The sequence below is a fragment of the Poecilia latipinna genome, unplaced genomic scaffold, assembly GCF_001443285.1.
Source record: "Poecilia latipinna isolate Pla-1442-1.1 unplaced genomic scaffold, P_latipinna-1.0 Scaffold418, whole genome shotgun sequence".
NCBI lineage: Eukaryota > Metazoa > Chordata > Actinopteri > Cyprinodontiformes > Poeciliidae > Poecilia > Poecilia latipinna.
In genome coordinates this window covers 69,463-81,771 of record NW_015113034.1, presented here as the reverse complement: position 1 = coordinate 81,771, position 12,309 = coordinate 69,463, and the positions used below count along the sequence as shown (strand labels likewise).

Sequence of the window (12,309 nt, the reverse complement as noted above, 5' to 3'; positions counted from 1 at the left end):
TTTTTTTTGAAATAAATGCATTTGGCTTTAGTAAATGAAACTAAAATGATCTTGTTTGCTGTTTTCCAGGTCGGTAAGGAGAGGAGTCCGTCAGTTCAGGGTGACAGCATCACTAGCCTTCCCATCAGCATCCCTCTGAGTACTGTCCATCCCAGTAAACTTCCAGTCAGCATTCCGCTGGCCAGTGTGGTGCTGCCCAGTCGGGCTGAGAGACTTGTACGTTTTCTCTTCACAGTTCCTACATTACAATACCTAGACATCTCTGCCCGACTTTTAGTGTGAATAATTGTTCACTTTCAAATAGTTAGTATTTGTGTTATTGGTTAGGTTCCATGTTAAATTGCTACTGTTTATAGTCAGTTTAAATATTTGTTTCTGCCTTTTACCATTTCAGAGAAATACTCCCAGCCCTGTGTCTCAGTCAGGTCAGACCAACGGTAAGGAGGATTCGATAATCAATCAGAGTTGCCCATAAATCAGTTTTGTTGCTAAACTACTGATAACTACACGCTTTCTAAATGTTTCTTTATAGCCCTTCTGACATTTAGCTTACTAAAACTTGTACAAACTTGTTTTAAAATATCTTTATACATCTTTTGTCCTTACTCTGATGGAATTTTTAGAGAATTCGCTGATGTAAAAACTTGTAACGTTACGTCTTCTTCACTCTGTTGTAACATATACAAAGAAGAGTGCTGTCAGTGCCACCTGTTAGTTTAGCTTGGAAAAATCTTAGATTTTTAGGTTTTTGAGCTCTCAAATCTGTTCTTCAGCAGATTTTTACTGAATTATATGTGTATTTATCAACTTGAGTCTGATGTGGCATATCTTATTTAAACTCAGAATGTCTTAGATATGTTCTTTGTTTGGGTCTGACCTTAGACTGTTCCATCCCTGCAGGATATTCATGTAGCTCAGGGCTAATGAATGGAGGTCCCCACCCTGAGGACCACAATGGTGCTTCTTTATCACCTCTTCCACACAGCAACAGTCCTTTGACGGGACCAATGGGTCGAGGCGGTCCCATCCAGAGCCCGTCGCTGAGCACCGGAGGGGTGCTCCACTATGCCGACGGACCCCCCAGGATTCTTCCTGAAGACGGAGCGGAGCGCCAAGGTGAGGAATCCGACACAGAGCTGCGAGACGGCGACCCGCCGAGGAAGATTTTCTCGCCGTCTTCATCTCCGTCTTCCTGTTCGTCAGGCAACGGGAACTGCGTGACTGGAGGATCACGCCTTCATCATCACGCTGGCTCGACCAAGCAGGGATACCACAGTAACCATGGGAACCACCACCACCAGTCTCCGAGCACACAGCACGCACACACGCCAACACACACGTCATCCTCCCACAGCTTCGGCTCTCAGGAGGGCCGGAGGCGCGGGAGGAGGAAACGCGGCTCCACCGGGGCGGCGGCCAGCGGATCCCCGAAGAGGCGCTCCTTCCCCGGGGTCAGCTCCAACAGCCACTCATCAGGATCCCCACTCAACATCAACTCCATGGCGAGTCACTAACGCACCTGGAAACATGAAGTTGTAATCCTCATACTGTGGTTGCCAGATTGAGCGGTTAAATGAAATTGTCTGTCTGAGCTAACAGAGCTTTTTCTTGTTTACCTGAACAGGTGAACAACATCAACCAGCCTCTGGAAATCTCCGCCATTTCTTCTCCAGAACAATCAAGCCGCAGCCCCCACGGTCCCGACCTGGACCAGCCCCCCGTCTTGAAGAGAGAGCGCCCCCTGGAGCTCAACGGTACCGGTCGATACTCGACCACTCCCAGCTCGGACGACGAGGACTCAGGATATCCTCCCGACAGCTCCAGTTCCCGGTAATGTAGCGCTTCAGAAACGACCACAAATGTTGCCTGAACTGTATCTGTTACAAGATAACTTCCTGGTCCTGGGTTTAGTTGCAGATCTTTTCTTTTTCCCGTTATTTCTCCAGGTCTTTTTTTGTTTTTTTGTTTGCTTCTGCTGAGAAAATAATTGTTTTTAGAATTTTATTTATTTATTTATTTATTTATTTTTTATTGAATATGATTCAGTTCTGGTTAAAAGTTTAAAAAAGGAAAATAAGTGAAAACATTTCTATGTTTTTCTTGTTACTGAGCACTTTAAGACATCTACATTGAAAACTGGTCACACTCATTGCTTGGATGTGATTTTTGACCCATTTTTTCCACAAAAACTGCATTTAAATCCTAAAGGAAGTGGGATCCTTTCAATGCACTCTGATCTTCAGTTCTTATATTTCTAATTTTACATAAGTCAGGTTACCAGCTGGGCCACTCCAGCAGAGTCTTTCTCTGAAATCAGTGTAGCGTTTCCTTGGCTTTGTTTTGGGACTATTGTGTTGTTCGGAAATCCGGACACTTTTCATCTTCATATTCTTATCGAGAATATCCTGGTCGGTTCATTCATCCTCCTTCACTTACAGGAAGTCTGCAACACAGCCACACTCTTTATGTTCCCATCTGCAGACTTCTGGTGATTTAGGGGAGATGAGCAGAAGCAGCCTTCCTCCTAGCATGATGTGTTCACTGAAATCCAAACAGCTTTCTCTTCATCTGCCCAGACTGCTTTTCATTGTCAAATCTTTCAAACAAACTTCAGCGTGCTTTTGCTTCAGCAGTGAAATCAGTGATATTTCCAGAAAAAACAACCATCTTAAAACTACATGAAAAGTCATTTTAATGTTAAAAGAAAAGACTTCTACAATTATCTAGATCTGACCTAAAGTAGCTCGGTTCGTCCGCTTTTATTTATGTAAACAACTGTCTGTTTCAGTTGTTTTAAAGTTTTGATACTAATAACAATTTGATGCTAATGTATGAAAAGATAAAGTATATCCTTATCTGTAAAACCGTTACCATGGTATCACAGGATGCTCAACATTCCTGATTTGAATCTTTTTGGGATTTTTTTTTTTTTTATGTAGTTCATTCTCCTGATGTTACAACTTTACTCTTGTAATATTATTAATTTATTCTCGGAACAAAATAAAATAACCAGGCTCTCATATTCCATCAGAGTTCACCTGAATTCTAAGTCCAAATAAACTTAAGAAGTGAAACACGCTTGTCAAACAAGATGGCCGCCCTGTTCATTCTGACATCACTCTGAACTTTAGAAACCCAAGGAGTGCATTGGTGGAGGGAGGAGAGGGGGGGGAGTCCAGATTTTCCAAAAATTAAATTGTCAAAAGTCTGTCACTAAAACTAAGACATTCAAATTGTTAAGTTTAAATTCTCACCAGAGTTGTATACCTTCTTAATTCATCGTGTGAGTTGTGCCACATGGCTCATGCTTGTTTTGTTTGTCCCTTCTCTTTTAGCATCGAAAGAAAAATAGCCACTATATCACTGGAGAGCAGAGATGGGCATGGTAGACTGGGTGATGGGGAACGAGGTAAGAAGAGAAAACCGCACGCTTTGGGAAACGTTTTGCTCATGTAGCCTTTTATTAGTTATTAGGAAATCGACTGTCTTTTCTTTCCACCCAGGAAGGAAATCTGGTAGCAGCAGTGGCAACAGCACAGGCAGTGAGGCCTCCTCTTCGTCCTTTTGTTCAAACAGCAAGTGGAAATCAACGTTTTCCCCCATATCAGACCCCAAGCAACCCAACTCGGACCTCAGGCAGGGGGGCTCCCCGTTCAGCACAGGGGGCTCGAGCCGAAGCACAGACTCCGATTCGGACTACAAGCAGCAGAATGGGAGGAAAGGGGGCGACGGGGATTCCTCCAGTTACATGACCCCCAACCCTTTCCTCAGTCAGGAGACGGGAACGTGGGCGGTAGCCAGCAACGGCGTCCAGGGAGGGACCGCTTCGGACCAGCGGCAGGTCCTTCAGAAGCAGAAGGGCCCGCGCGACTGGGAGCTGAAGACCACCAGCAGCATGGCCAGTCAGAACCTCTTCATCGCCGCCGCTGCCGCCAGCAGCGGAGGAGGCATTCTGAGCGGGAAGGTTGGGGGCAGCCCTGTGGCGGTGTCCTCAACCACCGGGTCAGCGATGGGGCAGTACCTGGGCTCCCAGTTCCCACTCGGAGGAGCCTCGGTCCTGCAGTCCTTGTTCGGGGCCCAGACGGGTGTCACTGTGAACGGGACCTCCCGGCTCGTGAACGGACACTCTGCCCTCGGCGGCTTCTCCAGCGCAGGGCTGGCAGGGGGAGCAGCAGGAGGTGAGCATCACTGATCATCTATCAGGTTATCATCAAATGTAGGAACAGTCAGAGTGAGGTCTTAGTTTTATAAGAAAGGTGAGTGGGAACACAGCGTTGCTCTGTTTTTGTTTTTGTTTTGTTTTTTTGTCTGAATGACAGACTTTCTGTGCTGCTTTGCTTCCTACATGGACTGGCTGCTTGAATGATGCAATTAGAAACGCCCTGGGACAATGTTAGGAACAAATGAAGGAATTCTGTAACAAAAGTGAATAGAAAACAAAAACAATTGACAAAAACAAAAGTTGAACGTTTAATCCCATGTCATTTTCCCGGGGTGTATATATTTGAGTTTTTGTGTCAGAGTCAGTTTACTAAATCCTGTTTCTCCGTAAATTAATTTAATCTCTTACAGGGCTGGGCGTTTATCGTATCGTTTATCATTTATTGCGAAAAACTTCTTATCGTGATGAGGATTTTGATTTATTGTTGACTTGGTGAATTTCAAATAATGTTAAATACAAAACAAAATGATTGATAATGTTATTTTTCTCCACTGCTAGTTCCACGAGAGAATCAGTAAATGTCAGTAAACTGAAAGATGTGACAAAATGCAGTTGCTGTAAATCTTTACGTAAGCGGCGTCCTGAAGAATCCCGTTTCAAATGGGAAGGCTTTTCAAAAATAATCACAGACATACAAAGAAGTGAAGTAGTATTATTTTTATCGCCATCACTATAGTACCACAAATTATCGCGATAAAATTCAAATTTCTTGCCCCCAGCCCTAATCTCTCAGTTTTTCTGCAGCTAGCAGTGGACTGACTCTGTTTGCTTTTATTTTTTTGCCTGCTTGTCTCAGACTTGCCTGGCGCTTGTGCTCAACCCGGCTCAGCCCTTGCTTCTCTCTTTGTCCCCCTGTCCTCGCTCTCTCCGCTGCTGTCATCTGCTCTGTCTTCTTCCGCTCTCCACTCTCTCGCCCGTTTCTGCTGTGTGATTTGCAGGTATTTTTCACCATGTGGTTCCCTCAGCGTCCTCCCATCAGTTTGGGGCGACGCTGTCCACCTCTGGAGGCCTCAGCTCTCTGCTCAGTCTCTCCTCCTCTTCCTCTGCCTCCCCCCAAACCCAGCAGCACACCACCGCGCCGCCTGCCCCCACGCGCCTCACCTCCGTGTCTTCATCTGCCCCACTCTCGCTGTCCCAGGCCCAGCACAGCCGCACGCAGTCAGTGCTGCACAGCCCCTCCCCTCCCACTCTCTCGCTGCCCCCTCCACCACCCCTTCACAGTGTCCCTTCCTCCTCCTCGTCCTCTTCCTCCTCAGCCTCCACACACCCTGACGTCTCGCCGTCTTCTAGGTCAGAGCCCCTCCACCCCTCGCGTCTGCCCCAGCCGTCCCTCCATCACCAGCGAATACACTTATCTCTCTCGCTTTCCATCACCACCTCCTCCACTGCTTCAACTTCTGTCTGCACCACTGTCGCTGCTTCCCCCTCCCTCCCCTCTTCGTCTCTGTCCACCTCGTCTCGTCCGTTCGCAGTGCACTACTCCCCCCGGCTGCCCCTGCCCCCACCGCCGAGCGTCTCGGGCGGTGGGGGGAGCATGTGGAGGACTCAGGGCATGCATGGGCCCCACACCGCCGCCCAGATCCCCGGCTCCCGACCCAGATAGCGTTTGGGCCAAGGGGCAGTGGGGAGGAGGGGATGAGGAGGGGAAGGGCGGAGGGCGATCAGAGGGTGGATAGAGAAAGATAGGGAGAGAGAGACAGAGACAGGATACCTGTTTTCCCTGTTTTTCTACCAGCTGTTGTTCAGAATGAACAAGGTAAGAAGACTAATAAATGTCCTGGGTGTTTTTTTTTTGTTTTTTTTTAATCATTTCAAAGTGTGCGTTGTTAAGGTATTAACACCCCTTGACCATTCCATGTTTTGTCAGGGTGCTGCAGCAAAAAAATCTATGTATTTTAACAGGATTTTGTGTGATAGACCTAAAAGTAGTGCGTAACTTAAGTGCATGGTTCTCAAACTCTTTTGCACATAAGAACTGAAAAACGTGATATGCATTTTTGTTGTTTTGCTGCAACTTAACCCGCAAAGGACTTGACACACAGAGTAACAAACGTATCTCAATGCTGACAGCCGACGTCCTGAAATATTTGTCAAAGTTCTTAGCATTCGGCCTTGGCCTTAGTCTGGACTCCATCCCTGCTCTCATTTCTCTTGAGAATGTGTGATTCTTTAGATGAAAAGTACAAATTATTCACTGGGATGTGCATTTCTAGATTAAACACAGTAACATTCAAAACTTGTTTAAAGCTTTAAGCTTTGGTTGCTTGTCAACCTTATAAGCTTAGAAAGATATACAACTTTTGTAGCATTTTTTTCTTTCTTTCTTTTTTGCTAAATTTGCAACACTGTTTAAATTTAGTGTGCCTGTGTTGCAGGCTACTTCTTCTCAGCACTGCTGCCGCCTATTGACTAGAGGCTTGTTTGTGGAACAAGCATGAATACAGACACTTATACTAAAACCTCCTGCCTTTTGTGCCGCTTCCCAGTACATGAGAAGTGCTGAACCTAAACCCATCCTTGCCCCGTCGGCTCCGGTCGTTGATCTTCATGTTCCGGTTCTGCTAACATTCTCTAGCAGAACAGTTGGATTTATGCTTAAATACTTTAGTTTTTACTAGTTTGGTGACTTTTGAAAGCACTAGATATCATTTGCATGTACCTGAGTAAAAAACAGCTAATTTGTTCAAATGTTTGATAACCTTCCACTTCAGTTATTCACAACTTTTCGTTGTTTTATCACATAAAGTTGCAGCAAGCTGCATTAAATTGGTGTTTGTACCGTGACTAAATATGAGAAGGGCTCAAGGGGCGCAAAGACTCTCCCAAAGCACAGCACGCTGCTTTGTTGTTGCTGTGTGAAATGGCCTGAGTGACCGACTGTGGTTTTCTGTGTGCAACTGTTTCAGGTAATTGATGGAAACTACCTCAGCAACAACTATGCAACTGTCCAGGCGTGGACCAAGGCACACTCCTCATTTACTGGTGCTTCAAACTGTCTGCACTACCCAACCGCCTCCAAGACCGGCTTCTTACGGGGAAAATCTGGGACACGCGAACGCACACACACACACACACACACACAAACACACACACACACTAAGGACCACTGTGGTCACCTGGAGAAGAATCTGCAGTGGAGAGTCTTGTTTCTGTTTGCTAAACGAAGATTTAAAATCTGAAAGTCAGCGGTCGGAGAGAGAGAAATAATTATCAGTTTCATCTTAAAGGTGCTCAGATATGAATGTGGTATAACAAGGAAGGAATGAAATCCTTTAGACCAATAAAATCACAGCATGAAGCACACATCCTGTCAGCTGAATCAGATGCCACACTCCTTCCAAAGCTTCACGTCATGAGTGTGTGTGTGTGTGTGTGTGTATGTGTGTGTGTGTGTCTGTGTGTGTTTGTACACTGAAACACAACCCAGAGCCAGTCGTCTGAACTGGGCTCAGATATCATGCAGCTTTTGCCTCGCTGTATGCATCTTCTCTTATCCATTCTTCCCTATGAAGTTGAGTACATGTTTCATTTTTTTTTTTTTTCTCAAGAAGCAAGATGAGGATCATTTGGTTTAACTTCACACTGGATATTAGGATGCAGATGTTCCAGTCTTGGGTGGGTAATTTGACACCCTGATATGTTTTCTAAAAACCAAAAAAAAAAAAAAAAAAAAAGAGAAGATCATTTTGAGTTCCTGATGCATTGATTATGAATTGAAATTCAGCTGGAGTCAAATTAGACATTGGAATGAGGTGTGATTGACTGTATTTTCATCTAATATCAAGCGTTTAGCATATCAGCAAGGCTTATTTTGTGATGCTTATCACAGTTCAGACATTTCTCCTCTTAATAATTGAACTAATGAATGAAAAGTATGGAAAACATCTGTAGATGTTGCAACGATGTTCTTGATTTTTAGTCCTGGGGGTTCACATTACCAGCCGAGTATGTTTCAATCTAAAAAGATGAAATGGAAATGAAATTCACTAAGCCACACGGCTCTCTGAGAAGGCAGCTGCTCTGCAGCGGCGGCTCGTTGTCGGAGTCTAGTTGAAGTTTGTGAAAAAGCTTAAAAGCAGGTGTACAGAATTAGAGAATTCAACTAGCTTCTCTATTTATTAAGATTTCTGTTTCTAAGTCAGTTTGATTAAGTCACACTACTACTTGGAATCATTTCTGCAGCCAGGTTTTTTTTGTTTGTTTTTTTTTAAAACAGAACTTAAGCTAAATTTTGCCCTATTTATCTTTGCTGCGCTTGGTGAAAACAACCACGCACACATACACAGACAGACATGCAAAACCCTCAAACACTGGCAAGAAAACAAACAAACAACAACAACAAAAAAAAAAAAAATTTACAGTGACCACAAGGAACTACTGGACTCCCTTCACACATTTGTTTGATTGTTAATTGTCTTTTTTTTTTAATTATTATTATTTGTTTGTAAACAATGTACTGTGAATGTGATTCATTCTCCAACTGTATAGTTGTGAATAATTCAGAAGATTATTATTTATGCTGTCCGTCTCTCCTTTTTGCCTTGGTGTTTGTTCTTCACTTTGAATTGTGTTGACAAAGTAGAATGCAATAGTGCGTGCGTGGATGTGTACTTGACTCACAGTCTGAAAACAATGGTGCTAAGTTTGGACTGTGCCTGATCTAATTTATTGTAAATTGAAATCAGAAAAAAACAAACAAAAAAAAACAAAAAAACAATTTGAATACTTGGTGCTCTACACAGGGACATTCGTTAGGCCGTATTTTCTTTGGCATTTCTTTTCTCATATTTAATATGCTGTTGTCTCAAGTTTTTAGCCTAGTGTACAGCAGTAGACGCCGCCTAATGATGATAAAGCTCTCCAGTAGCTGCCTCAGAGTCTGAGTAAAATAGGTGTTGATGTTTCTCCTACAGAGGGTTTTCATATAGAGTCGGACTGCTTTTTTCTCTCAGAAGTGAGCTTCTTATCTCTCAGTGAATAAGACACACTGTTTTTATATTTCGTTTTGTTGTTGTAAGTCTCCATCAAAGTTTTATAAAGTATGTATCTATTTACATCTATATAAGTAAATAAATATATATATGTATATAGCTATAAATGCAATATATACATATAAATGTATATATAGAGTAATGAGGGATGTTTGGTGCTCACATTCTGACCCTTATTTTCAGCCTGTTAAACAGGAGGCTTGAAGCCAAGCTGAGCAAAGCATTACCACCTCGGGACCTTAAACATGGCAGCGTAGCACCACCTGAATCCTCGTGATGTAAACAAAACAGGACTAGATACTCAAACTGTGTGTGTGTGTGTGTTCATACTTGAGCGCTAAAACACACACACACACACAGCGGTGCTGTAGCTTGGACACGCTTCGAATCCAGCACTAGAACTGTTATCACTTTAATCAGGTGTTTTTAACTCTTAGTTTTCTTTGGTTTTGGACCCAGATTCTGCAGAAGAAAAACAAAATAAAAGAGAAAGGAAGAAATGGTGCTTCTGTTTCAATGCAACGTCACTTCAGTTTTTACTGTCTAGATCTTTTTACTGGTGCATAAAAACGCCACGTCGGCGTCTTCTCCCACACTCGTCTCTTGATCTCTTCGTGACGAGGCCGAACTTTGTCAAGTGACCGTGTTGTGCGACCGCGAGCAGACATGCTGGTGTAAAGTACTTTGTGTTGATGATCGAGAGCAGCAATGCTTCCCTTTTAAACCTTATAGAGGAATTACACTTAAGCTCAGTTACGTGCGGGTGCTGTTTTAATTTTTTTGTTTCCTTTCTCCCCACTCTTACCGGTGCATATCTAAGGGAAGAACATTGAAAGCTTTATAGTCAAAACCTCCTGTCCTGTGCACTCCCCATGTAAACCGATGTTCTCACATGTGAGTGTTTAAACAAACAGAAGTAAGTCATTTTCAGACGTAGTTAGAGACTAGTCCATTTGTTACCAGCACTGAGAGGTATTTTGTAATTATTGTTGATGCTGTTTGGATTTTTTTTTCTCTCTCTCTCTCTTCCTATTCTTGGTGTTTGATACAATTGCAGTTACATGTAATGCTTTTTATGGTGTATGCAGATTCCTGTCAGGTTTTATTACTACTATTCAGACGGACAGCACGGTGCTCTCCTTCACTTAAAGTAAAGAGTTGCAGATTTTGATAGATCCTACCCTCCTCCTGTTGTGCTGCAGGGTTTCATGGTTCCAACATGTTCGACCTGAGCTCACTTTGTTGCTTTTCGGACGGCCCGGTCCGACTCTCGGGGCTTTCCCTTGGAGGTGATTTGATGCATGTGCCACTAAGAAAAGTCTGCGCTATAAAAGGTTAAACGTGCTCAGTGCAGCTTTCAATCAGTTTTGTAGTTAACGCACGCAGTAATATTTGAAATTCAAGCTTTTTTTTTTTCTTTTTTTTGCAATACTCCTGGTACATCTTTGGTAGATGTGAGTTTTTGCTCTCAATGCTGTTTACTTCGAATCCTGCCAAAGGTCTTAACTCAGGAACCTTCCAACAGTTTTCTAGAAACAACTGTTTTGTTTCTTTTTATAAAAGGGCATTGAGTCCCAGTAGAATCTAAGCTCAGGACAAATTAACTCTGTGAGCATGCTTTAAAGCAAAAAATAAAAAATAAAAATCTGTCTGCGATGTCCTCAGACTGACTCCTACTGGCATGTGCGTCCACACCCCCAAGCGAAGTCGACCCCTTGTGAGTCGCTGTGATCTCCGAAAAGCCGTGAAATGTGCTTTTGACATCTTCCTCATCTCACAAATGCCTCTGTCTCGAGATGTGTCACCAAGAAGGAGGCCCGTCGTCCTCCCTGTCCAGCTCCCTTCCCCTGTTGTCGGGACGGGCAGCGCAGGACAGACGTAACCTCGTCGGTGCGTGCGGTGACTGATTGGCGATGCCAGGGCAGGTTTGAGGTGCAATAATGGCAAACCTACTTTCCAAAAAGGCCCTGGGTTTTTTTTTTCCTGAAACAATTGTTACTGTTTGATGTTGGTGCTTTTATCCTATGATGTTAAAATGAAACAAATGGAATTAGTGGGGCTTTTTTTCCTGCCTTTTATGTTTATTAATAAAAAAATGTTTCATATGATATTGACACATCTTGGTGTTCAGTGTGTTTAATCCCGACTCGATTGTGTGTTCAATTGGTAGAGATATTGATTTTCAACAAAATGAATATCTGCCTGTATACATACACAAGCAGGATTTCTGAAGGATTCTAGGAGTACTATTTGAAATCAAGACTTTAGATAAATTAAATTCACCCCATAACTTACACAAGTAGAATATAACCCTGAAGTTAAATTAATGGGGTTTTTTTTTTAATGGTTTTGTACCCAGCTTCAACACCACACAGCAACCCACAGAGGGCCGTTTGTGGCCCTCTCAATGATTTTATGCGGCCCTGATCACAAGCACATCTGGCCTGCACCTTTTTTTTTTTTTACAGACAAATTCTGTATTAAAAATAATGTTACAATGTGAGTGGTACAACAAAACTATTTTTTAACCACGTTTCTGCATTCATTTTACTCTTTATAGTAAATATAACCACATACATCTGGCAACTTTAAGTAAAAAGGAGACTTGGGTGCTGCCATCCACTGATTAATGCAGCAAGAGCTATGAGAGGAAAGGGACTCACCATTTCCCTGCTGCTTAGAATAAATGATAAATTTGTCTCTCCCTGAAAATAAAAACTCAAAATACTTCACGTGCTTGTCTTATAATAATGCAATTGTGCTAGGGCCTTTTATAAGATTTGGATTTATACTCATGTTCACAACAATTTCACTATTTTGAACATGAAAGCATGTTCAAGTCTTCATTTAGCAGATAAAATAAAGCAAGATACAATTATTTTACATTATTTATTTTTAATAAATACATTTTCAGACTTTCAATGAAAAAAATTAGATTGTATTTAAGACTTGAAATTAAGAATATCAACGACCCAAAAAGAAACTTTGATTTTAAGCACAAATTGCTGACTAAGACTCCTTTCACATTAATTGCAACTTTAATAAACTTTATTGATTCAATGTAAGAGACCAAGAGAAAGCAGCATATTGTAAAGT

The 12,309-nt window shown here is 42.7% G+C and overlaps 1 protein-coding gene across 6 annotated transcripts in view; it reads left to right on the top strand.

The window, feature by feature from the left end:
• The window catches only part of dot1l (DOT1-like histone H3K79 methyltransferase), a 29,409-nt gene extending 21,645 nt beyond the window's left edge, over positions 1-7,764 (top strand). For 3 of the 6 annotated variants that reach the window (XM_015037738.1, XM_015037737.1, XM_015037740.1), the window contains exons 22-30: positions 70-216; positions 395-437; positions 901-1,116; positions 1,204-1,502; positions 1,625-1,830; positions 3,336-3,409; positions 3,504-4,178; positions 5,161-5,978; positions 7,129-7,764. In XM_015037738.1, the coding sequence (XP_014893224.1) occupies positions 70-216; positions 395-437; positions 901-1,116; positions 1,204-1,502; positions 1,625-1,830; positions 3,336-3,409; positions 3,504-4,178; positions 5,161-5,825 (2,325 nt within the window). In that variant the 3' untranslated portion in view covers positions 5,826-5,978; positions 7,129-7,764. Of the gene's footprint in view, positions 1-69; positions 217-394; positions 438-900; positions 1,503-1,624; positions 1,831-3,335; positions 3,410-3,503; positions 4,179-5,160; positions 5,979-7,128 lie in introns of all 6 variants that reach the window. The other 3 variants (XM_015037736.1, XM_015037735.1, XM_015037741.1) reach the window with 2 other exon arrangements.
• Positions 7,765-12,309: the final 4,545 nt, after the last annotated feature.